Here is a 26,719-nt window from a genome sequence, read left to right as displayed (position 1 = left end):
TCCGAGGGGAAGATTACCGGTTGGCGCGCAAAATTTTTTGACAAAAAAGAGGCGCGCTCCCCTCTTCTCGAGAAGTTTTCTCGACTTCTGCGTCCTTATTATATTCGAGCGTGTATCGATCCCTCATTATACACGAGATGTGCTCCCTTCGAAATGCGCTCCGATACTCGTGTGTAGCAGTAATCGTTTCGTCTCGATGTTAAATTGCCTCGTTAAGCTGTCGTCGGGGAACGTTTCAACCGGAAATTAATTGCGGTTTTATGGCGAGAGCAATAACCCATCGAGCTAATCAATTTCCAACGATATTCCGTTTTAAAATCGTTGTAAAAAGAAAAAAAAAATATATATATATATTGTTTCTCCTATTCTCAAATTTTCGATTCGTCCGTTCTTTAAAATCTTTAAGATCTCGTTACTTTTCATCGCGAACGGAAAATTGTTCATTCATTATATTTGTGAAAGAATAATTCGAATATTCGAAAAAAGGTAAAGGGATGAAGTAAGTAAATAAAAGATAAATGAGTAAATGTGCACTACTATTGATTGTCAATATCGAGAGAATCCGTGGTTTGTAAATAAATTCCAATTCACACAGTTAGTAGTATAATTAATTCTTTTGGAAAAAATTCTCGAATCGAATTATTATTTTCGAGTTCTTTAATTGATCGAGTTCAAAAAAAGTGAAAATATTAGAAAGGATTTCCTTCGGTTAATGCACGGAACATCCGAACATCCACTCTTTCTCTTTTACCCCTCGTTGTCCGGCGAGACTTAATGAAAACCGTGATTGAAGCCGGTGCACAAGGGGCCAATCGATCGGCAGGAATCACGAAGAGGGTGTTTGGCAGCCAATCATCGACCTCCATCGAAGGGACCGACGCTTTTTTCCTATCTCCCTTCGATTCGATAGGATTCATGAGTTGACTTTGCGCGGAACTCGATTGTTCAACTTTTTCCTTCCGTATTAATCGATCTCTTATGCTCATTATCGAAGATTTCTTTCTTTTTTTTTTTTTTTTGATTCTTAATTCTAACTATTGAATTCAAATAATAATCGTGACAGATATAATGCAATCAATATATCTATTCAATTCCTTTTAATTCAATTTTAATCTAAGTTCTAATTAATTTTATTATCATTATTTTCTTTCCATATCAGATATCATAGGCAGAATCAGTCATCATATATTATAAATAACAATCGATGATATTAAGTGTAAGTGTATATTAAGATAATATTAAGATTAAGTGTATTCAAACGAGAGAGATATATAATATAATGAAATGTAAATAATAACATATGGATAAATTTCGAGTGGACGATAATCTATCTTCGTTGTTTCGAAAGCGAAACTTTAACCTCTTTAATCTCGGAAGAAGAATCTTTCGAAGCAAACTTGCCGCATTAAAGAATTCACGATTTCTTGATGAAGGAAGCGATGGTGGCTGCGTCCCTTAACAGGTTGATCAACAAGAGTTTATCGTCCCTCTGTCTTAAAGGGAAACGAATCCTGGAAGAAAAATCTTGATGAAATCCTGTCGAAAAACACGAGGAGGAGGAGGAGGAGGAGGAGGAGGTATGGAGGGAGGGAGGGAGAGGAAACCCGACGAAAGTTGGAGGGCAAACGTTTTTCCTTACTCCTTCGAGAGCTAATAACCTCTGCATATTTGATAGGATTCCATTCTCCATTGAAAGATCGTGTTCTTTACGGCCTCTCCCTGCCCGAGGAGAGGGAAATCTAATTTCTTTCGCTAACACGATACAATTTTGATCCCCGCGCCGCAATCTGAAAGCTTTCGTGTCCCCGAGGCGCGGGCAAATCCACTATGCGTTTTCGCCTCGCCTCGCCTCGCTTCTCTTCCCCTTTCTCCCTTCCTCCCTGCTTATATATTAAATTGACCAACGTTCGTTTACGTTCCTCGGTCCTCGTATCGATCTCCTCCCTTCGAGATAGGAGGATCGCTTTTGTTTTCCGTCCAATGACGGATAATTTCTTCCTCTTTCGGGATTTCTCTCTCTCTCTCTCTCTCTCTCTCTAGCAGGGAGGAAAGAAGGAAGAAGGATCTCGATTCTCCACCGTCTTACGGTTTATTAACTCCTGGTCGATTAGCCGACCCCGTTGATATCCGTTCGATGGGTCCTTCGAGATTTACGCTCGAATTATTCTTCCCTTCCACGATTATCTGTTTTTTTTTTTTTCCTTTCCTTTTTGTTTATCGTTCTATCTGGACCGTTGTTTGCTTTTCTTTAATACGTTTCTATAGAGGTATAGAGGGGAGAGTAGAGTATAATGGGGAAAAAGAGCAAACTGCTCGATTCGTTCGTTTTGAAAAAAAAATAGATCGCTGGGTAAAATTTCGTTTGCATCGTCGAAACGGACGAGGGTTTAATAATAATTGTGATTATGGAAATAGAATTCCTCGGCTAGATTTAGATTTATTATCGATTTATACTCGATTTATACTTTGGTATCGTTTTCAAGTTTGAAGGAGCAAAGCGACACCGGCCAATGTCCATTTCGCGGGCTTGTCTTTGGTCTTCAGATTGAACGTCCACACGTAAGTTGGTCCTCGAGTTCTCGTTTTGTAAACAGGGCACTCGTACATGTTGCGCAGATCCTGTTTGTCCTGCGTGATCGCTCTCACGTTGATCACAGGCATGGGAGGAAACAATTCCTTCGACTTCGAGTCGACGATGACGCCCGACTGCACCTCCCATCGTGCCCCTTCCATGAAGATCCCGTGGATGTACGCGCCGTCCCTGGGCGCAGCCCTAAGTTATCGAAAAGGAAAAAAAAAAAAAAAAAAAAAAAAAAAACAAAAGGCAATCAATATTTGCACTGTAAATGTACGAGATTCAAAGTCACATACGTGAACTCTTCTTTGTTTTTCTTCGTCACGTCGCATTGCAAACACATCTTATCGAGAGGAAGTTCGTGCCTTCTCGCTGTCGACTGCATGATAGCCGTGAGTAACGACTGAGGATTGAAGAATCCAGCTAACCAAACCGATGGTGGCAACTGGAACGATATTTTTTTATATAAGTTTATAAATCCAATCGATTGGTAACACGATCAATATTTCCAATTGAATATCTTATCCGTCAATATTATATATAGATAATTTAAATTATTCTTATTTCTAGTGTAAATTATATATCATCTTGCCAGATATTGCAACTCGTCTCTGCTCGTAATTGCAAAATTAATAAAGTAAATTGATCGCAGAAAAGATTTCCAGGTAACAAAAAAAAACTACCTACTCGTAATCACGATCTTAACCTACCACAAAGTCTGTAGACCAAGTTTCCAATTCTCTGATTCTCAACAACAGATCGACGAACCAAGCGGCGAGCCCCAACAAAGATGGATAAGCCCTGCTGGCCCATACGAGCGGCACTTGGTCGAGGAACAGGGCGTTCTCCAGATCCTCCATGTCCGAAGTGATGGTCAATTCTCCCTTCAGGCCTAAATCCAGTTCGCGTAACGAGCGTTTTATCTCGGTGGTCAAGTGATTCATTCGTTCGCACTCCTGGAAAGCCACGATCACGTACGGTGTCCTCTCCTCCACTTTACCCATTATCTCGGCCATGTTGAACTCCTCCGGAAGTTTCTCCATTATTTCGTCCAACATTTGCTTCACCTTTCCGAGCATCCGTTCAAAATAATCGTCTCGGATTTGCGCCACGATCGAAATTTAGATCGCATTACCTTTTCCTCCCTGGTCACCGTTTGACTTCCGGAACTGGCAGCGTCCCTCGGTTGCATCTCGAACACCGTTCTGAACAAATTTTCCGCGGTCATGGTCAGAAAACCTATTTCCGCATTCGGATGCAAACCGTATAGGTAAGGTGATTCCGGTGGCATCGCCTCGTCTATGTACGCGTGATACCCGGCTAAATCGGTGTTGGGCGGGGCTGGGAAACCTTCCAGGATGATTTTCCAGGTCAACTCGAGGTTAGGATATCGATTAAGGGAAGAGAAAGGAATTACACCTTACCGGGTGCTAACATCAACTCTCCATCGATCAATTCGGGTTGCATCAATTCCTCGAGGTAAGAAACGCAGAGCCTTCTGTCCCAATCGTCGGTTATGTGCCCGCCGTACATAATCTCTCCAAAAAGATACCTTCGAATTTGTTCTCGTTTATTATCCATATTATAGATCGTCAATTTTCAACGGGGCAATGCAAAATTGGACGGACGAACCTCAAGTCCTCCCAAGGGACCTTGGACGTTGCCTCCAGATAATTGTACAGCACGCTCACGCTTATGTGCAGATCGCCCACGTTGAAAGGGTAGATTTTGTTCCAACCTTGCGGGCCGAATTTCCTCCGCTCCGCGACCACCGCGTGGAAATAGCAGAGGGAAAATAGAATGACCTTGAACTCTGCCTCCTTGCTGCACATCTCCAACGTTTCCTGGGTGAAATTGTCCAACGCTTTGTGAAGATTCGCCTGCATCCCGGTGGGCGGCTCGTTCGTGATCTTAATCGACGACTCGAGGATCCCCTGAATCATATTTTCATTATATATTTTTAATCTGTTTTTCACGTACGATGAGAGAAACAAGAGGTCGAAGATTAATCGATTACTTGAGGGATGATGTGTCCTGCCGGTGTACCGGCTGGTTCAGCGCTCATGAACACCCTGTAATCCTCGTGGGAACCGTCCGCCGCTATTTCCAACTTTTTCTCCAACAACGGCAACCACTTCTTCACGAGATGGATATTCTGCAGGATTACCCAATGCCCGTTTTTCGCGGCCACGTCCATAGCTCGCTCAGCGACCGTTTCCTGCCCCTGGCCCAGGGACACGTTGTGGAAATTTTGATTATCCAACGTGTAACCCATCCGACGTCCCAGATCCTCCACGTCCTGATTTGAAAAAAATTTACAAAGTTCGTTCAAGAGAGTTTGTCGGGCGTTCGGAAGGGGATTCTAGATTCCATACCTTGAGAGGATTCACGCCGGGAGAAAGGATGAAGAAGATAGGGGTGGAAGGGCTAGTTTCCTCGAAAGATTTGGCGAACTCGACGGTTCTACCTTCCACGTATCTCGGGCCAAGCTTCTCCTCGATAAACGCGGCGATCGCATAGGTCATTCTATCCGGTCGCAGCGCCCTCAGCATGCACAGTCGTTGAACGATCGTCTTGTTCTTCCATTCCTGCGGGAATTTCTCCCTCTCCGGGCACTCGCATTCCACCAACTTTTTCCACCTCTTCGCCGAGCTCTCTATGTCTCTGTCCAAATTGCTGTTGCTCGACCAAAGAGAAACGGAATGAGAAAAAGAAAGAAAAAGAAAACGAATACAACAAAAAATCGTTCGTCTCTAATGTTTCGAGATATTTTTGCGCGATTACCGAAATTCTTCTCGATTGGCGAGACTCCTGATTCCACCCCAACTGGTGTTGGAAAGGAAATCCACGGGGGAGGTGAGGTGAGGGGTGATGGGGAAGCGTAGGAGGAAATCCAGCTCGGTGGCGGTCACCTCGTTCCTCGCGAGCAGTATCTGAAACGCCATCTGCGAGGCGAAGATAAGTTTGTCGCACTCGAACAAGCCCCTGCTCGTGTACGTGAACACGGAGTAGGTGATGCACTCGATCAGATTCTTCACTCTCCCGGACACGTCGGGGGCCGGGTCGGCCCTCGAGATGGCTTTTTGAAACACCACGCTGAAAGCTTTCAGGGAAAATTGATAGATTGGATTGATGGTGTTCAGATCGTTCAAGATAAAATAGAGGAGAGACGCCCTGGCCGCCGCCGGTCGATACAATTCCCTGGCCGCGTCGATCTCACGGCTCGTGCCACGGGCTTCCGTCACCTTCGACTCGATTTCCGCCGCGGTCCTCTTCGTCGTCTCGAGATTCTCCACCAACGACGTGTCCTCCAACACGTTGCTGCCCGCCGACGACAATCTGCGACGTATACACGAATCTCGTTACTTCGCCCTCCGCTCCTTCCAACTCGATCTTCTCCCATCTTCTCGCCCGTTCGACTTGGGGAGAGACGAGGAGAGACGAGAAGGAAAGTGTCGTCGTGAGTTACCTCGACAAGAGGGAATCCTCCAAACTGTTGAGCGTGATCTTGAAATCGTTCTGCTGTCTGGTGAGCTCGGCCTTCAACTCCTCGAGATCCGGCCGCTCGGCCTTCACCACCTCCGCGAGTAATTGATCCTCGAGGCCGTCCCTCGTTACCGTGAAATTAATCAGGGTAGTTTGGGCCTGCATCTCGGGCTTGTAATGGGGATTGGCCAGCTTCGTGTGCAATAATAATCTGAACAGAGGATTGTACTCGACCTCCTTGTCCCCGATCTTGATCGCCCGCCCCTTCTTGATCAAGTTTCTGCCCAACAGCGGATCCAACACGGGATCCACCGTTTCGCCGATGTTCTCGACGAGGACGGTCGACCCGGTTGCCAGGCATTGCTCGATCACGTCCAAGTAACCCCTCTGCCCCAACCTGATCACGCGAAGTTCCTCCCCGTATCTCTGTTTGATCCATTTGATACCCTGCAGCTGGAGAGAGAGAAAGAGAAAAAAAGGCAGATGCTGCGCGCTTTCTTCTTCTCGTCGCGTACCTGAGGATCGATCATCAGGGGCCATCGATCCGAGTTCGTCAGGATGGTGGCGTTTTCCGTCGACATTCTATCGTTGGGCAATCCTTCGTTGTTCCACTTGGCTATCCGAGTGTCGTTCGTGAGTAACGACAAGGGATCCAAGCCCTCCGTGATAGGAATGGTCGGCTCCGCGCCACGCAAGAACGGTAGCCACTGCTTGTGCAACAGATCGTGGCGAAATTGTTTGGTGAAGCAACCGACGTAGGATATGAAGGCTGTGACCAGGAGAACGTCGCCCGGCAGCGTGGACGCTTGTTGCATGAAACTTTTCTCATTTAATTAATTTTTCTATTATTATTCATCGATGCGAACGAACGAAATCCAACGAATCAATGAATAAATTGGAAACTCACGTGGCCACGGAGTCTGCCCATCGCACGTTTTCCGACGCCAAACCACCGACCAGCCTGTTGGCGAGAACAATCGTGGCGTTGGTCGCGTCGGCCTCCTCCTGACACTTGAGCTTCTCGGACGTAGCCTGCTCGAAATCCGCCGTCAGCTTCGCCAATTGCTCCTCCAACGACTGTTCGAAACACGAGCGAAACATTGCTCTGAACTCGCTCTAAACGCTCGTTCAATCATTCACCGCGCGAATATTTACCGCCACTTTCCGTTTGATCACGGCCAGCTTCTCCTGCGCGGCGGCCAATTCCGCGTTCGCCTGCGCCAACGCCTTCCTCTTCGGCTCCACGTCGCAGAACACCTCGTAGAACTTGATGATGTTGATCACCCATGCGCAGAGACCGGCGGCCGCAGCCGATTTCGATCTCACGAACTCCGGCTCGAATTCCGAGTCCTTTAGGTAAGGCTGGATCGCCTTGATCACTTCCGGATGGATATTTTCCTTGTCGTAATTGATCAGAGAGTCGAGGAAGGTGTCGACCTTGGCCATCATGATCTGGGAGCGAGAAACGAGTGGGTCGATAAAGGGGAGGGAAGTGACAGTGACCCTGTTTCGAGTACCTTGGCGGATTTCCAACTTCTGTCCTTGGGTATCTTGCCAGCCGGTGCCAGAAGGACCATCACGGCGGCAGTTACGTTCGTTACTGCCCCCGGTGGCGAGCCGAACGACTTCAATTCCGTCAAATTCGCCTTGTTCAGGGTGTTCAGAGCCTCTTGGGCGGCCAACAGGGCCGGCTCTGCCTTCATCAAATCCATCTCGCAGTCCTTCTGCTTTTTCGATACCTCCTCCGCTATTATGGCGACCTTCGATTCCTCCTCGTCGGCTGAGACGAACGAGAGAGGAGCGAGACAAACGCGAATAAGATTCGACGCGTTGTGGAGGAGGAAAGATTTTTCTTTTTCTTCTTCTTCTTTTTTTTTTTTTTTTACCTATAGCCTTCTCCTTCTGCACCTTCTCCGTCTCGACGCCGACGATCGCGATCAGAGTATCGGCCGCCTCGTTCTTCTGCTGCAACTCCAACTCCTGCATCGCCAGCTTCTCCTTCAATTTATCCACCTGCACCGCCGTCGAGCGAAGCTTCTCCAATCCATTCTCGAGCCTCGCCACCCGGCCGCGAAGCTCGCTCGCCTTCGTTTTCAACAGCCTCGTGTACAAACTGATCTGCTCGAGGAAGGATTTCGGCGTGGTGTAGTTGTACCTCCTCTCGCTGGCCAAATAATGCCTGCTCGCCGCGTTCACGCTCGTGTGAGCGTGGGCCATAAATTTCGCTGCCGGCTCCCTGCGTCCAACCCATCCCTCTGTTTATTGCCCGCGCCTCGCTCCTCGCCCCATCGAAACCGGTATGCGTGTCTCGGGGGTGGGGAGGGGGAGGGCGGGTACAAATCGATCGATATTATACTCTCTTTACCTGTAAGTCTCCGGAAGTTGGTCCAACTCCTGCAGAAACCTCTTCGACACAGACATCAAAGCTTCTTGCGGCCATTCGTGGAACCAGTTTATCGCCGTGCAATTTATTATGGCGGGGAATTTCCTCGAGCGTATCCTTAAAGTGGATCCGACCGGGGAGAAGCAGAGAACCGTACGAAGCTGGCGGCGGACACGGTCGATGAAGAACTTCCAACAATTCTCGCGGGTGTCTAGCATACCGGCGCCCTTCACCTCGTTACGCACCCCTGCAAAATTGCCAACTGTGCAAACGGGGGCGAATAGGCGATTCTCTTCCTCGCGGAGGAGGATGAAAATAGATTGGAATCGAAGTTAGAGTTTTCCTCGATCGATACGATGCGATCGAATAAAAGGATAATAAAAATCGATAATAGAACGATATCGTAAAGAAAGTTCTTTTTTTCCAACAACCTGCTATTATATTCTCGACCTCGTCCTCGGCGAAGAGGTCTGGAACCTCGCCAGAAGCGAGCATGTCGTTGATCAGGACGAGGAACTGTTCGTTCGCCACTTGGGCGTCGGTCATCAGGAACACGATGCCGAGATTCTTCAATCCCGACTTGTTGTACAGGACGGCGAGCTCCAACTTCATATCGGCGATCCCATAACCCTTCTTCAACTGAATTTGGAACACCTCCAGCGAGCTTATGAACGCGGCCAATCGCGATAAACTCTGTTTGCCGGAACCGCCTACGCCGACGAGGAGCGCGCTGCCCCTAGGCGACTCCAGGATCCTGTTTATCCGGCACACGTGCATCATGGCGTCCTCGAACAGCACCAGGTTCATCGCCGCCACCAGATCGTTGTAACTGACCATCGCTTCCGATAACAATCGGTGCAGGGTCGACCAATCCTTCACTGCCATGTACTTTGGCTCCCCGACTCCACCTTGCCAACGTTTCCAATATTTTTATTTTCTCGAGTGAAACTCGAAAGCTCTAATTCCTATCGGATTTCTCGAAGCTCGAATTTAATTTACGCGAGTATAAACTCATTTCAACGAAGTTAATTAACGATATTTCGAAGCGATCGCGTCACAATGTGAATCGGAAATGAAATATTTGCCTGCGAAGTGGCAGTAGATGTTGGGCTTCTCCAAAATGGCGCTCTCGTCTATCTCCTCCACGTTCTTCTTCAGGATGTCCAGTTGCAGTTTGGAGAAGCTCTCTATATCTTTCTCGTCGATCAATTTGTCGCCGTAAACTCTTTGCGTCTCGTGGAACCAGAGTCTCATCAAGTCCGTGGAAGATTGGAGGCACTCGTTCCCGCTGAACAATAATCCTTGGAAGCAGTTCGATAAGTCACGAAGATTGAAGATGTAGTGGAACTTGACCGCTGTTGGAAGGAACATTTGGGCGCAGCGGTGATGTAGCTGGATCGATGCTTGCACGATGTTGTTGCACAATTCGGTTACACAAATGGGAAATCTAAGTAAAAATTGCGATATCATCGAACTTTCGAGATTAATTTAATTTTCGTTTATACCGATTTTAAGTAATATTATAGATTAAGTAAAATGCAAAATTTCAGATGTATCGAAATATATTTCTCACCTGTGTTCGATGTTGGACAAATGTTGCCTCAAAATGGACGAATAAATAATCGTGAGAGATTCGATATTGGGAAAACTGACCGCAAACACGGAGAAATGTCTCTGCAGCCTGGGATTAATGGTGAATGATCCAGCCGTAGGATTCATGCAAGCGATATATTGACAATTGTGAATATCCTTGAGGGTAAGCTTCGTTCTATCGTACCAGTGGCCGTAATCCAGATGTTGGCGTATCAAAGTGTGCGGTTGGACGGTCCCGTAGGGGTCCACCTCGGGCATATTCATGTCGTCGATGAAGTAGACCAGAGTCTTGTTCCCCGGTGGACCGTAATTTCGGCCGGCTTTCTTCTCCAACGATTTCTCCAAAATCTTCTGCAACATCTCCGACGAGGTGTAAAAATTAAAGGGAATATTAGACACCGAGTAATTCTCGGGCAATTGCAAAAGTTTCTCGGCTACCAGGACGGTTTTCCCGCAACCGGCCGTTCCGACTAACATCACCGGATGTTTTTCGGCCGTGAGCAAGTCCAAGAGGTATCTGATTCTGATAGACTCCGCTGTGTAGACCAGAACAGCTTGCAACGGCATTTCTGGATCCAACTCGAACTTTGGCAAACGTTGCATCCACGAAACGAAGCTCTTCGTCTCGGAATCGACGTAATAATCGAACACTGTGCCCTGGGAGGGGAATTTAATCTGCTTGAACTCGTTCACCCACCATTTGCTGAATTCCAGCCGATAGTCGATCAACTGATCTTGGAACATGGAAGATCCGAACGCCCAGACGGCGGCAAAAACGAAGTAAAGTTCGTAGTGCTCTTTCAAAAAGTCGGCGGAAGTTAATTCCGGCTTTAGAAGACAGTGAAGGAGATGGCAGAGCATCTCCACGTGAGCCATATCCGCGATCGGGGTAATCTTTTTAAACCTGGTCCTCAACGTCTCCAAACAGGGAGGTATGTACTTGTCGAACAGTATTACCAAATTAGATCTCTCTACGGGTGACGTTCTCTTCTCCACCCAGCTGGTCACGTATGGATTCCAGCCCAAGTCTTGAGGATTTATGTAGAGGATACCTGCCCTGGACACGGTGGCTGGTGTGGCTGTCTTCAAATTGGAAATCTCGAAGAGCAATCTCATGACGGGTGTGAGGGCTATCCTCTCGTTGCTGGCCAAAGTCAATACTTTGTTGTCGTCCATCACGGTGTTCAACGACTCGATCCACATAGGATCGATGTCGCCGTCCAGAACGATCCACTTTGGATTCTCGCCCCCTAGATTGGCCTGCTCTCTCATTATCACCGAGAACAGGCCATCCTTCCACTCCCTGGTCGCAGGATTGATTATCCCGAACAATTCGTCGTTGGTCACCGCCTTTGGATTCAGATCGTTGTAGACAGGTTTCCTCTTCATGTTCTGATACGTTCTGAACAGCGATTTCCATACCTGGGTCTTGCCGGATCCCGCGATGCCCACGATGAAAACCGAATGCCTCACCTCCAACAGCTCCTCCAATTGGACCACTTTCAGGATGAAGCCATCTTCCGGCTGCAACGACAAATCGGCCGCAGCCTGTTTCACCATCTTCTCGAACTCCGCGTCTCGTTTCCGCGGAACGTCCAACGCGGGGAACAAATCGGCTATCAGGCCCATGAACACGGGCAGATCGTCGGATATCACTTTGGGAATGTTGAAGTCTCGAAGGGCTCTCATCAGCACTTGCTCCTCCGGCCTTCCTGGATCTCCCCTCTTCAGACTTCCCGCAACGACCAGGACCGACTTTATCGCGCGCAATCCCCAATCGTAATGGTCCTGCTTCGACAACAGCTCTTTGCACAACGTGTACAACGTGATGAACTTTCTGGCCAGGATTTTCGCATCCTGGAATCCCTCCGCGACGAGCATGATCTCGCAGATCAGCTCGAAATCGGGCACCACCATGGCGCAAGGTCGGAACAGAGCTTTCAAATTCTCGGGCAATTCCGTGCGGCCCGCGTATCCTGGATTCATCGTGATAAATATACCGACCGTAGGCTCCAAACCGATAATCTCGCCCATGAAGTTGAATTTCTCCTTCTTGTGTCTGATGGCATCCTGAATCGATTTCACCTGCACCGCGACCACCGACAACACCTCGACCGTGATCCGATTGAACTCGTCGAAACAGCCCCAGGCGCCGGTCTGCGCCAGTCCTTTGTATATATTGCCGCACGATTTGTAGTCCATCTGCTCCGAACAGTTGAACACGTACACCATTATGCCCAGAGCTCTGCCCAGATCCTTGGTTGTCTCTGTTTTTCCGGTTCCAGCGGGACCCGCCGGCCCGCCACCCATGATCAAATGAAGGGACTGAGTCAGGGTTATGTAACATCTGTCCGTCAGTGGAGTTATGACCAACCTGCGTAATGAATAAACTTATGTACCTTAGTCGAGAATTTATTTAAGTATTCGATTCAATATTATTCAACTCGTTTCGAAAATTGTGTCCGGAATCGAATACGGAATCTTTTGTTTTTCTATAATAAACATATAAACAGAATCTACATTTGTAAAAGTGGTAGTCATGCGATGAACATAATTTAATAAATTGTCAACTGTTTGCGAAAGGCAATGTGGACTGAGCTTAACGCGTGTATTAAGATTTATTTATCAAAAGAAAAAAAAAAGGAGAAAGAAAACCATCGAACCTGGGTGTATTCCCCAGATATTCGTGAGAGTATTTAAACTGCGCGTCGCAAATATTGGCAAAGCAATCCTTCTCCTTCTCGTCCCAACGGTGGCGTAATTGACTCTGCCATTGGAACGCCTGCGACGTCTCCACCTTGGACTGCACCAGCTTGGCCACCACGTCCCTAGAATGCACGTCTATCGTGCAGATGGTCATCACTTTCTGCCTCTCCTGTTTCGTCAGCTCTCCGATCAGCAGCGTGATCAGCGTGCTCAATTGGGAGATCTGTTTCTTCAGATAATCCTTCAAGGAATTGTCGTACCCCTCCTCCAATCTTGCAAACGCGATGTTCACCTCGGTGGTCCACCAAATTTGTGTGGTGCACAGGGAGACTTGGGCCGGATAGTCGAACAACCATTGCTCTCGAGGTTTTTCCTCGTACGTTACCACCGCCTCGCCGAAGTAGTGTCTCATGGTGATCCTCATCACTCGTTGCAAATGATTCAACCATGCTTCTACCGCTCCTTCGCAGCTCATCTCGCAGTTCGCGAATTCCACGTATTCTCCGTCCTTCGCGTACATACCTTCGGAACAAGGATAATTAGAGTGAGGTAAAAGGAAAAAATAAAGATGGAGAATTCTAAAGTCGATTGATTAAACATAAAAAAAAAAAAAAAAAAAAAAAGAAGAAGAAAGTAAAATTCTCTCAAAATACGCGAAGAATTTTCGAGAAAGCAATTTTATTTCTTCTCTACAAGACTTTGTTAGTATCGACTCACCCGATACGCGCCTCGGCGAGGAAGCAGCCGCGTCATCGAATTTCAATCGGGCCATGGAATCGAACAGTTTCGTCAGATGCTTGGCCACCACCTCGGGCTGATTTCCATTCGACAGGATATCCAACAGATCGCTGGACGAAACGAAGTAGAATCTCGGGAACGCCAAACGTTTCGTCTCCAAGTATTCGGCCAACGCTTTCTCGCAGAGGACCAATTCCTTTTGGAGGATGTCCAGGGAGGACGCGAGGCCATCTTTGTTCGTCGCTTCAACTACGTTCAACGTTCTCGCTAGTTCCTCCGTCATTTGCTTGAATTCCTTGTCGATCTTGTCGAATCTCTCGGCATCCATTGGCAGTTGCCTACGTATATCCTCGGACGAGGTGAAGATGCTCTCCAGATGCGTCCAAGTTCGTTGCACTTCGAGCCAGATAGTGGTCACTTGATCGGCGATGCTCAACTTCCGCTGCCAACTGGACACCTCTTCCAGAAAATGGGCGATGAACTTCGAGGTGATAAGATTTTGCAGCTGGACCTGTATGGAGATAGTGTCGATATAGAAAGAGTGAATTCGTCGTCGTGGAAAGTGTACCTGGTTTTCTTCCAGAGTTTCGATCAATTCCTCGCTGGCTCTTATCAAGGTGGCGCCGGTTCGAGCATGAATCTCCTTCTCGAATTCCATTTTCGACCAGATGACGTTCAATTCCTTCATATATCTCTCCATTGACATCTCCTTCACGGCTTTGTCCACGATGTTCTTCACTTCCTCCTCGCAGTCGTGCAGATTCAGCTCGAGAAGATCGGCCAATGTGGTAGACTCGTCCATGACGAATTTTACCTTAAGCACACTCTTCGTTGACTATACGTTTCTTTTATCGTTGAAAACTCGAAGCGTTGAGTGAACGAGTTTGAAGAAAAAAAAAAAAGAAAAAAAAGAATGAATAAGCGAAGAATTAAACATTTTTCGAATTACAAGATCGAATTTATTGACGAATGGAGGTATAAATACAGTGAGTGATACGATGAAACGTACAATGAGAATATATTATACAAAATTATTATTGGACAATGTATGTATGACGCATGCATTGCATATTAATTGATGATTTATCGGTTCTAATTCGTGCTCGAATATTATAGAATTAGGTGCACGTTATTTACAGTGGACTTACGGTCATTTCTGGAGTCATGTTGCCCAATTTCTGTAACACCGATAGCGTATATACAGCGGTGCAACTAACTAACTAATATCTCGGTGATCATTTCCATTGAAAAATCTTAATCGTTTTGACTAATTAAAAATTTCTTTCAATTTTATTTAAATAAAATTAATAAAAATATTCTCGCAAAAACGTGTAACGATTTTCATGGAAAAAAAAAAAATAGACAATTTTGTTGTACAAAAAGTTATCGTTATTAAATCGTTTTCAAAATCGTTTTATCGCGTAAAATTCTATTCTTCGTGTTTCAACCTTGTCGGTACCTTAGTGCTGTTCATCAATTGTCTCCAATGTCTTTCCCTTATGGCCGGGTTCTGCAGCTCAGCCACGGCTCTCAAGGACGTCAGCATATTCTTCACCGTTGCCTCCAACGATACGAAAGTGTCCCACGATCTCATTTCCTTGTCCAGAGCTAATCATTTCGATACGATTTAATTTTGATTCCGTTTAAAAACCGCCATCACCATCCCTACCAACCTCGTATCTCCTTGGCGAACTTCTTGCACTCGATGTCCATGTTCTCCACGTCGATTTTCCTCCAAGGTGTGGTCTTCCATCCTTCTATACAGCTTCTGACTATGTTCACGTAGTCCCAGAGTTGCTTCAACATCTTCAACTCCTTTCTGCATTGTTTCAACATTTTGAACTCCGACACCATCACCTCGAACAGGGAAGCGGACTCTTGGATATCCTTCATTTGCCGCTCCAACATTACAATCTCCTTGTGACTTTCGTCCATTAATTCGTAAGGATTTTGACACTCGTATTTGAAGAAATTGTAACGTCGAAACGCCTCCCTGTAGTGAGTTATCGTTGTGTCGAATGCCGAGATTCGTCCTCGTATCCTGGATACCTCGCCTGGACACCATTTCTTTCTTAAAATATCAAGTGTAACACTAGGGTTGGAGTACGAATTGTACGAATGTCTGTACCAGCTTGCAACGGTGCTACTTGTTGTTTAACCATAAGCGCCAATTTTTTCGTATTGGCCCATTGCTCGGGTAATTCTTGGAGTAGAACGTTCACCTCTTCGGGGATATCTTGATCGTAAAATTTAAGCAATTCGATCGTCTCTTCCAGAGGTTGGAACATCTCGTCCGTGATCGGTTGCCTCTCCTTCACTTGCAAAAGATAACCCATCACACTGACGAGCCTGGCATAGTCTCCCGGATGAATCGATTGAAGCAAACCCTCGTCCGCTCGTCTGAATAAAAAGCATCATTTTTTTTCCGCTCCTTCTTCCGTTTAATTTATAAAATTATCACGCTTCGATTATTATAATTTAAAAAAAGAGAAAACACCTTATAAACGATCCCAAATCCGAGAGGCTGGTCGTGACGCGATCGACCAGATGTCTTTTGAACATGCTCGACCATTTGCAGACCATGTTCAGCACCGAGTGCCTGAAGGGTCTGAGGTCTACCCTGAACCAGCCGCAAAACACTTTCGACGCTTCCATTTCCTCGATCTCGAGATAGAGGCCCTCGTAAAGGTCGATTTGCTCGCGGAATTGCTCCATTTTCGGCGGTGACCGTGTCGGCCCCTTGGGATCCTGCACGGCCACCATCTCCATTTCCTCCATCGTCAATTGTCGGCTGTAGTCGAGGAACTGTTGCATCACCGTGTCCCTATCGTCTAACCAGAGATAGGCGTATCCTGATAAAATAACAGGATCGTGAACGGACGGACGAATGAAGACGGTGGAAGAAACTTTCGCTTCGTTTCGTTTCCTCGTACCTTCGAAATTGTTGCAGAATTCCGTGGCTTCTTCGATCGCGGTTACAACGTTGCTCATAACTTCATTTTTCATCCCTCTTATATCCAGATCCTCCTCCAATTCCTCGGCGTATCCTACGGAATTATTTTTCAACCTTGGCACCAGCGCGGCCATACCGATAATGTCGTTCAACAGGCCCGATACCAGCTGATCGAGCCCATCCGGATCATCCGGTTCCAACGAAGGCACGTAATAGAGATCCGGTTCCCTGAGCTCCAATTTTGCTTCTAACAAAGGCTCGGTGTGCCCATTCGTCTCCATATTGTCCACCAAGTATCCTAATTGTATTAAATGTAATTAAAGTAATCTTATTTTAAAAACTATGCCACACTATACTTTGATACTTTATTTATATTTTTCAAAGTCGTTTTCCCACTACTGCTAAATATTCCATAAATAAAAACGGCAGTGTTGCAACGAACAATCGCAAGATTACTCATGAAATGGAAAGAAGGAGAAAGAAACGAGGAATCCAGCAAGCATATCGAGGGCGTCTAACAATCACCTAACGAGCACCCTACGGCCCTTCGAAGGGACTCGATCACGATCCCATCGACGTAGGCCACGTATCTCTGCCAAGCTTCCTCCATTTCCTCGGAAACTTGAAAAAGCTGCCTATTCTCCTCGAGCAACGAATGAATCTGCTCGGCGGCCCTCTCCACCTCGGCGTAACGTCTCGATACTTTCTCCGGCCGCTCGTCGAACGACAATAAACCGTCCTTACGACGGTCCTTCCTCTCGATCAGAGGCGTCCTCGTCCAGGCGTCCAGCACCGCTTTGATCTTCTCCACGTTCGTCTGGGTAGATTTGATCCGCCCCCACAACCCCTCCACCAGCTCGTCCAGCTCGACGATGTACTCGAGGACGCCGTCCGAGTTCCATCTCAGCTCCGTCTCCCCGCGAGACACCAACGAATCGATACCGGTTATCTCGTCCTCGATCAGCCGAAACTCAACCTGCCTGCTCGTCCTGCGGATGTTGTTGTACGAGGACACTGTGGCGCACAACAGCGCGCGAAACTTGCGGAACGTTTCCGCGTTTTCCGACACCTCGTTGGAAAAGAGAGAGAGAGAGATGACGAGTGAGTGAAATTTTTATCTGCTTCTGTTCTGAGAGAATTGTACGCGAATAATAAGTGCGCGAGACATGAGGAGAGGCACCTTCATCGCGTCTTCGGGAATGTCTGATCGGGACATTTGCTTCAAGTAGTTCACCTCCTTCAACACGCCTAGAAGCTCGGGATCGAAGTTGAGTATCAACGTGGTGGAATCCGGCTCGCGGGACAGAATATTGCGATTCAGGCCGACGTGGACCGTTTCGGGTACGGTCGCTGCCCATTCCGTGAACAATTCGGTCTCCTTATCGCTGAAGATCTTGATCAATCTTTCGTAACGTTTCTCTACACGCAGGCCCTCCTCGCTGCTCACTATTCTGCAATCGGAGTAATCGTGTCGTATGTCGAAAAAATCTAAAATCTTGAAATCGTGACTCACGGGTGTTGAACAGCCTTGAAAGATTGAACAGGGAGATCGACGCGTTGCCTGAGCATGTTGATGAACGTCAAGGCGGCGGCCAGGGGCGGGAGATCGATCAAAGCGCCCCTGGTTCCGCGATTGAACAACACCTCGACCACGGTCAGCTCGACGTTCAACAATTCCAAGATCTTGGAGTAACGATTCGTGAATTGTTTGCTTATCACCGGCCTGTCCAAAACCGTTCCCGCGATATTTATCAACTGCAAGAAAGCGGGGGGGAAAAAGGAAAAGAAGAATGGCGAGCATCTCACACGCGCAACGAGAATCGTACCTTGAATATGCTCTCGAGATTTCCACAATCGTCGAAAGCTTGGCAAAGTATGGCCGCCAATTTGCTGTCGAGATCCGTGATCGACTCGTTGAACTTGGCACAGTTCTCCGTGAACGATTGGTCGTCCGGCTCGAGGGCATCGTTCGAGCGCACGGTGAAAGACACGAACAGATGCTGGAACTCCTTGTACACGTTCACGATCCTCGCGCTCAGAGATCCGCCTTGAATCCCGCCTATTTCTATTTTCTCCAACTTGGAGAATTCCATCACGGTGTTGAACAACCACTCGATATCGTTCAACCGTCCGAGAAATGCGTCGAAACGGGTGAAAACAGCGCTCGGATTGAAGGACCACGGTGGCGCGTGCGGTTTCATCGCCGGCATGTCTTTCCTCGACTCGAACTGCCCTCGAAACTCTTGCAACACATCTGCGAAAAAAATTTCTTTCGTTTTTCACGGGAAGGAAGGGATCGTGCACGCGAGGATTCGAACCTCGGCATATCTGCACGCGTTGAACAGCTTCGTCCACGTCGCTCTGGAAGATGGAGGTCGGATCGAGGAAACGGCGTGCCTCCTGTATCAACAGGTTGCAAATCTGTCGAAGCATGATGATCACTTTGGAGGAACTTTGATAGTAGGTGGATTTCGACCAGGCCAATCCGACCGAGTGTATCAGCGTGGCCATTAACGACTTAGCCTCGGAGAAGTCGGCCTCCTCCACAGCTTTGAAACATTTGGCCAACGGAGACAGATACAGGGATATCTCCTTCGCCTCGGCCATCGAGGACACCACGTTGTCGAACAGGGTGCGGAAACAAGGAAAATAAGCGCTGTCCGTCGTTTCAAGAATGTTCGCCATCTTCTTCACCCGATCCTCTTGTAATTGGTCGTAAATGTATCTGATAAAGCGTGTATTCTTTCAACTTTTTACACGAATCAACGTTGCAACGTTGTATCGACACTAGCGCCAAGCGCCCAAAATGTATTTATTCTTTTTCTTTAAATACTCGAAACTCGTTATATATATTTTTCTGAAATGTTAAAAACGTATTTACCTTAAATTAGCTAGCCTGGTAGACCAGTAGTCGAGTTCGACATCGGGTGTCGGATTTTGCCCATTCTCGAAGGCGGCGCTGGATTCCTGAGTGACAACATCGTTCACCAAGTAGGCCCACTTTATCACCACACCCTCGATCGCGCTCTTCAAATACGGATCGACGGCTTGAGGCCCGTCCGCTCGCACCAGCTTCTCCACTTCCGTCACCTTCTCCATCCCGGCTGGCATTGGGAGGACGGTCCTGCCGTTCACCTGACCTTTCACCTGTATTTGAAAATGAAAAATTCGTAAGTTCTTCGAAACTTATCGAAACACAGAGCGTTAACATATTTGTTATTTTACTCCCGAATCTTGTATTCCCATCATAAATCTTTGATCTCTGAAAATAGATTATCAAAAGTTGTGAATATATATTAACACTCTACAGATCTCTTACGAAGAAGGGAAAAAAGAGAATTGACTTGGTACAAGGTACCACGAAGGGAATGAACGTGTCTACAGATATCCTGAATCGCGACGTCAGGCAGTTCCTTGTGGTTCTCCGCTTTGCTCAACAGAGGAGCGAAGATATTGTCGATCAAAGTGGCTAATTGATCGACGACCCGAGAGGACAGATCGCCCAGAATGAGCATCGATGAACAAGCCTCCTCGTCCTTGGGCAACGGCATCTGCTCCACCTTCACCGCGTAAATACCTGGTAAATGGTAATTTAGGATCGTCAAATATCTTTGATAGTTCTTTGATGATAACGAAGATATGAAATTTTGTTCACCTTTGGTCCTTTGACACGGTATAGGAAACGAGGTGCAAGCCACCAATTGCGCGTTCGGCGTCAAAGCGACGAAAAGCGCAGCCGGCAAAGGATTATCGAGGAAATCGTGCACAGCGTTTCTGTATTCCTCCGTGAGCAGCAATCTCCCCCATTTTTCCGGTTTCAATTTCAACGATTTCTGTACGAAAGCTCCGATGTACTCCAATCGAAAATCCGACGATCCATCGGGACTAGCCATTTCTGCTTTAGAAATGAAATACGAAATTAGTATTAAAATTTTCCGTAGATACAAACTATGATACAAACTTTGGAGAGGGAAACGTGATAAATATCCTCTCTTCGACAAAGTTTATTTACAATTCCGTAACTCTGGTGACGCGACCGAGCAAGGATGGCGCAATTCTGGCATATTTCAAAGATGGATTGTAATATATAAATATGCAAAAGAATGGCGTGACCACGCGAAAAAGGAGCGTGGGGGTAAAAATGCCAATCGTTCCATCCGATGGTGGCCGTCGTCGTGCAAGCAGGTCAAGAGACCAGGCACCGACTGAACCCAACCGAACGACGACGTCCTGGCATTAACTGATTGTGTCTTTTCGACGACCCCTATACTCCTTGCCCTCCTATTGTCACGGGATGTGCACGGAATATTAGCGAGAACAACTGACGTCGCACGCGATCCCGCGTACTGGCAGGTACCATTTCACTTTTACCCGGCGGGGTTAGTCTTAATTTCGCGTCCACCGATGTTTCGTTCGTAACGTTATTTTATTTCGCTCGTTTCGACGAATCCCGTCTTTTCATCGATGAAAATTATCGAGAAAAATGGTTGAACGAGCAAACTAACGATTCCTTTCTCTCGATTTATTTATTCGTGAAACAAGAAAATTTGAAGTGAATCGCGAGTGAAATGGTGAATTGGAATTGGCAAGGAAGAAGTTCGATTGTGAGACAATAGAGCGGTGTGCAAGGCTGTTTCGATCATTCGCCTCGGTTGCGACAAGTAGTCGACCCTCGATCAGTTCGATCGATCGCCCGTAAAAAACGTGGAAATTGCGCTGATGTAAAAATAGGAAAGGAAGGACGATGCGGCAGCTGTTTGCCCTTGGATTCCAGCCAGTGAAATCGCAGTACCATTCGCTCGCAGGGATTTGGAACGCCGTTTCGTTTGATAACGAAATTCCTGGCGAAAAAGGGGGGACGTTCGTTTCAATCCTCTTATGATCGGCTTATCGATCGGCGAGCGTGTCGCCTCCATTGTTCGCCTCCACCCTGCACAATACCGATTGTGCTACGACAACAACAACGAAAAACTTGCGTTAAAATCGGGAAAATGGGGCATTGCGAGAACATCTGTCCGAACGAAAGGCAAGGGAGGCGGAGAAGAGGCTCGTGTTCCCGATCGGAACGTCAGACCTAATTTCTCTCCACGGATTAGCCGTTCTCCCGAAAGGCGGCGGATTTTCCGCTGCTCGAAGCATATCTGAACCGGATCCGCGCGGGCGAATAACTTTGAGAAATTTGGCGCGTGCATGCGAGAGGATGAGGGTGCGTGTTTCGTCTCACGGCTGTTCAACCCGCCTCCGCTCGAATAACCGGCGAAAAAAGGGAGGCAGGAGCCTCGCGGGAATTTCATCTTCGTCGGTGCGATATTCTTGGTACGAATTATTCGATTTGGAAGTCGTATCGAATCATTTGCGATTCCGATTTCGTTGGCAATTTATCTCTATTACGGAATTGTTGGTTGAAAAGGAAAGGAAAGGTTTAGCCATCATTTATTCAGATTCGTTTCGACATCGTGTTTGACGGATGTTTCAAAAAGAGTGGAAAGAGAGCGTGGCAAAGATCGATAATTTCGTTTTAAAAGAGGGCAGAAGATTAATTTCCAAGACTTGGAAAATACATCTATCGTGAGATAGCGATTTCCAATTACCCTTCCAATCCTCCCTTCAACAGTTTTCGAGTCTATTCGAAACCGCTTCTATTCGCTCCGAATCCGAATAATCCCTCAACAGGTGACCCAAGGAGCTCTTAATACGCGATCAAACCGTGTCATCCTCCTTCCGAACGATCAATCCACCCCGATCCAGCGCGGCAAAGGAGAATCAACAGTATTCTCTTAATCAATTCACGCTCCGCCCGAGAGGGCGCGTTCCTCCCTCCTCCCCTTCTTCCACCTTCCGTACCCGGCGGATTCATCATCAATCACTTCTCCTTCTCCCGGATCGAGACGCGATCGAGGAAAAGAGAGAGCACCGGGTTCGAGTCTTCGCCAAACAATTTGCGCCGAGGCTTCGCTAATGATTTCGGATGTTATCTACCCCTCCCCCCAAGGCGAAATTTGTCCCGGCCCCTCGCCATTCGTCATCTTGCGGCTTCCTCCTTTATCGCGACCGTTTCGCGGATCGCGAGAACGAAAGTCGAACGCTCTCGAGATCGCGCCTCGTCCCTTTTTTTTTTTGCTCCGCTCGCTGACACGCTCGAAATTGATGATCGCCGCGAGACTCGCGGCTATTTCTGGAGGGCTCGAGGAAACGCGATTTCTTATTTAGCCCGCTTTTCACAACTCGATGTCATTTTTCACGCGTGCCTCGTTGTACGAGCCGAGTCGCGCGAATCCCCTTCCCCTTTGAATATAACGGCGTTTCTCCAACACGCGTCGAAATCGTGTAAAACGATCCTCGAGGAGGAGGAGGAGGAGGAGGATCGATTTGGAGGAGGAAAGAGGGAGATTCGATGAACTTTTGACTCGGAAAAATTGATAATCCTGTCGGTTCCACGAGGCCCCGATCGTTCGTCATCCTTATCTGAAGTTGGCTCGCTATACATCGAGATAAACGATCCGCGTATCCGAAACGGTCGGATATCCATCTCCGCGAAACTTTCCGTTTTTCCGCTCTTCCCTTCGCTGGCTCGAGTCTATTCTCGAAAAAGGAGGGGGAACGAGAGGGAACGAGAAGAGTTTGTTCCGCATAAAGTTATTTTTCCTGGAAGGAAAGGTGTTGCGAGTTGACATGCGAGACACGCGAGTGAAAGTCGAGAAAGGTTCTCCCTTCTTCTCTCCCCATCAACTGGACTCTAATCGGCTGGTTTCGGGGAAGGAAAGGGGTTGGTCGCGAAGCGCATCTGGCGAATCTGACGATGGAAACTTTCTCCAGGGGTGAAGTCGGAGAGATGTCGCTGTGCTCGAAGAGGTATCCTCGGTGATCCTCGTCTATGATCCCGTATAGACTCTTCGCCGAGACTATAAGCCGTTCGAACTATATTCGTTCCATACGAATGGGAAATTAAGAAGAGGATCTTGGAAACGTTTCATCTGGACGATAACGGTTTACGCGGTTTATTATCTAGATCGAATTGTAAATTCGAGGGTATAAAAGGATGTTTAAAAGGAAGGTAGAGATAGTTTCGCGTAAGGAGGAGGAGGAGGAGAAGTACGTTTTCGATCGAGATAACCGATTTGTCCCTCCCCATCCTCTAAAATCCAAGCGTCGTCGCAGGGACGACGATTTTTTCGTCCTAATCTAATAGCGCAATTCCAGTTGAGAGAACGAGGCGGAGCGTGAGATCGAATTGGCCCGTGGCCAAGGAACGTAGCTGAAATCTTCCCTCCCCAAGAATTTCCTTAGATCGAAGCAAATGGCAACGCCCTCGTCGTCGCCATTTATAATTCAAAGTATCGTCGTTTGCGGGTCGTCGAGCCACGAGGTTTGCCCCCGTGTCGACCATGCGCCCGCCGCTAATTCCCCCCCCCGAAAACGCGGCCCTCCCTCCCGCAATTTATTATTTTAATCATGCGCGCGGGCCCGACACCGTCGCGGCGGAAATTGCGCGGTATGCGCAAACGCTCCAAGACGGTGTCGGCGAAGGGAAACGTTTCCGGCGAGGACGTTTAATTAAAGTTCGGATTGGTCGATGCCGTACGGCGTGGATCCCCCGGATTCCAACGGTTTAAGAAGCTTTCGAAAGGCCCGAGTATATCAATCCTGTAACGGTATTGAAAACATTCCAAAGGGAGGAAGGGTATCGTGGTGGTCGAGCTCCTTTCCAACTTTCGGGAGAATAACTTAACTGGTGGCCCGTAATTAAACGCGGCCTCGTTATCAAGAATCCGCAGAATCGTGTTCCCGCAATTTACGGTTGATATCGCGAGGTATAATTTCCACCTACCAGCACACTTGTTGTCGGTCCCGCCCTCCACGTTTTATGAGTTTAATTTGGAAACGCGTTTGGGACAGCGGCGTTTCGCACGGGAAAATTTAGGATCGGGCCGAGAAACTCGCCGCGAATTCGGCAACAGCTGCGGTTCGCTTCCCCAAAGCATCCCCCCCGCTTCCTCCTGAATCCACTCGGGGATGTATCGTGCGATTAGACCGGCTATTAAGGTCGCTTCGAACAATTCGTCGTTCGACGAATATTTGACCAGGCAGATATTAGATTTTGAAAGGGGGAAAATTATTTTTTTGACACGCGAAGGGGTGGTCCGATCAATCAGGCCCTGCTCCACCACGGAGGCCGGAGGCTACCGCTGTCACGTCCAGTTAATATTTTCGATTTTCGCGATGATCGTTAATTCCGCCCGCGTACACCGCAGCCAGACGCTTCGCCCGCGGCCTTCTTCCGTGGAATAATTTCTCTCTTCCTCGGTGGAGTTAATGCTCGTCCGGCAGCTTCGAGATCTCCAGAGGCCAACTCCCCAAATCGACGATTCAGCTAGCACGATTAACGGGAAAGAAAAACGGAAGACGAGGGATCTCGAAATTCGTTTCGAGTTCGAGCAAAGGAGGATTCGCCAAAGATGAAGAAGAAATTGTTCGGGACTAAACAAAGGATCGTTCTCAATTTTAGACTCGAGACTTTTCGCATTCGCCCTCGGACGTTGCAAAATGAAACAAAGTTTCTCAAAGTTGAACGGAAAAACGCGAGCTCGATGAATCACAAGGTTCTTTAATCAGTTCCCGATCCTTCTTGCGCCCGAGGGCGGAACACTATCTCGAGAACACTATTCTCTGCTAATTTTTCCCCTTCTAAGTACTCCTCCTCCCCCGAGAAAGTAAGTAAGGAAAAAAGAGGAGAATATGCTCTTGAAAAGGGAAGAAAAAAAAAAAAAAAAAAGAAAAAATCTTCCCTCCCTTTCCTCCTTTCCCAAGTCGTCGAATTTCAACGACGCGACGAGGAAGGAATACAAAAGCTCTGGAGGGCTCTGCCTAATTTCCGGAGGCTGTGCCTGCCCACGAAAAAGATCATTAAAGTTCGCGCTTCGCCATCTGGTTGCCGCGTGCTAGCAGCAGCCGTGAAAGCAGCCGAATAAGAATAGAAAGCGGGGGGAAGGTGAGAGAGACGTTTCTCGGTCCGCGAGACGGAACTTAATCCCCGGGGCCAGAGAAATTTTCTTCCCTCTCTCTCTCTCTCTCTCTCGAAAAACCAACCAAACAACCAACCAATCCCCTGAGCCAGCCAAGCCACTTTCCCTGAAAATCGCCCTTGGCGAGCGTCTGAGAAATTTCTCCGAGTTAAGCTGCACCCAAGCTCCTCCATTTTCGCCTACTCCAGGCCCTCTCAACAGGTTACCTGAGTTTTTCCACCGCGAAACTGCATCTCTTCGTACCATAATACGTTCAAGGGAAGAGCGAGACCGTGTTCCGCCGAGCCAGGGGGATTCACGTTCGAGACGAGTCTCCTTTCTCCTCTCTCTCTCTCTCTCTCTGTCGACTATCTGCCGAGCTACAGTCGTCGTCTTAAGGCCAACTCGTGTGTACATCTACTTACCTGGAAGGCTAAATGTCCCTCGTAATAGAGAGATTATCAAGGTGGAAGAGAAAGCGATTTATTTTTTCAAAAAGAGATGGAAGAGGATTTTTCTTTTAGGGGAAAAATGATGTATATGATGTATATGATGATCTCCCGTGACTCCTTCATTTCATTCATCTCGAGAGAGTTAAATTTGTGCACGTAACTTTTCAACTAGTGACAAATGTTGATTTTATATCTGGGATATCTAAACGCTCGTACATTTTTACTCAAAAGAAAGATAAATAGGTAAAATAAATTCAGGTCGAATCTCTGCGAAGTAGTCCTCGTCCTTTTTCGAGGATGTTTTCTTTTGTGGCTTACTGCGGAAGCTGTTCAAGCCGAGAAGGAAAAAAAAAAAAAATGGAACGATAATTGGAGCGGCACAGCTTTGTTTTAGCCCTTACGAGCGTTAAGGGATCAGAGAGCTAGCCCTTGGGAGCTAGTCCTTTGTACATTATGCCTTTTCTCAGCCTTTTCTCTCTCGAACAAAAAAAAAAAAAAAAGAAACGTATTCCCAAATGAATTTCGTCAAACAACCTGCAAAAATGGGGAGGGATGGAAAAAATACGTGTTCTCCTTCATTAAGAACGCACCTATTTTCCTTTCGCTCTCGTTCTCTTCCGGCTCCTCCTCCTCCTGCGAGGCCGCGCGAGAGGGTAGCATCGCTCGAAGCAGCTTCTCGAATTCCTCGAGCTTGTCTCCGCCCGTGTCCTCCCGATTTGCCACAGCGACCACCGTTTCCTCGCGCGCGTTCCCCGACTCGCGGACGCTCTCCTCCACGCTACCCTCGGAATCCGACATCCTTCCCTGGTCGCGAGGACAGTTGCTCCAAGT

General features: G+C 47.5%; 1 protein-coding gene across 1 annotated transcript; it reads right to left on the bottom strand.

Moving 5' to 3' along the window:
• Positions 1-1,156: 1,156 nt before the first annotated feature.
• Positions 1,157-26,554, bottom strand: Dhc93AB (Dynein heavy chain at 93AB). Its single transcript, XM_086902704.1, has 37 exons — positions 26,479-26,554; positions 20,090-20,329; positions 19,779-20,011; positions 19,316-19,581; positions 18,753-19,159; positions 18,261-18,688; positions 17,948-18,189; positions 17,615-17,885; positions 16,960-17,503; positions 16,415-16,732; positions 15,979-16,333; positions 15,610-15,881; positions 15,155-15,535; positions 14,941-15,089; positions 14,630-14,659; positions 14,050-14,295; positions 13,461-13,992; positions 12,701-13,265; positions 10,018-12,411; positions 9,530-9,891; positions 8,876-9,352; positions 8,427-8,691; positions 7,948-8,297; positions 7,579-7,841; positions 7,217-7,513; positions 6,969-7,138; positions 6,577-6,880; positions 6,045-6,514; positions 5,360-5,914; positions 4,951-5,251; positions 4,593-4,874; positions 4,208-4,509; positions 4,000-4,127; positions 3,711-3,925; positions 3,286-3,642; positions 2,872-3,020; positions 1,157-2,773 (listed from the first exon to the last, which is right to left on the bottom strand). The coding sequence occupies exons 1-37, from the start codon at positions 26,546-26,548 to the stop codon at positions 2,479-2,481; spliced, it is 13,485 nt and encodes a 4,494-aa protein (XP_086758830.1). The 5' UTR covers positions 26,549-26,554; the 3' UTR covers positions 1,157-2,478.
• Between the last annotated feature and the right edge of the window lie 165 nt (positions 26,555-26,719).

This window comes from Apis florea, unplaced genomic scaffold (assembly GCF_048593485.1).
Source record: "Apis florea isolate Af1SG1 unplaced genomic scaffold, ASM4859348v1 contig_2272_pilon, whole genome shotgun sequence".
NCBI classification, from domain to species: Eukaryota; Metazoa; Arthropoda; class Insecta; order Hymenoptera; family Apidae; genus Apis; species Apis florea.
This window is presented reverse-complemented; position numbering and strand designations above follow the sequence as displayed.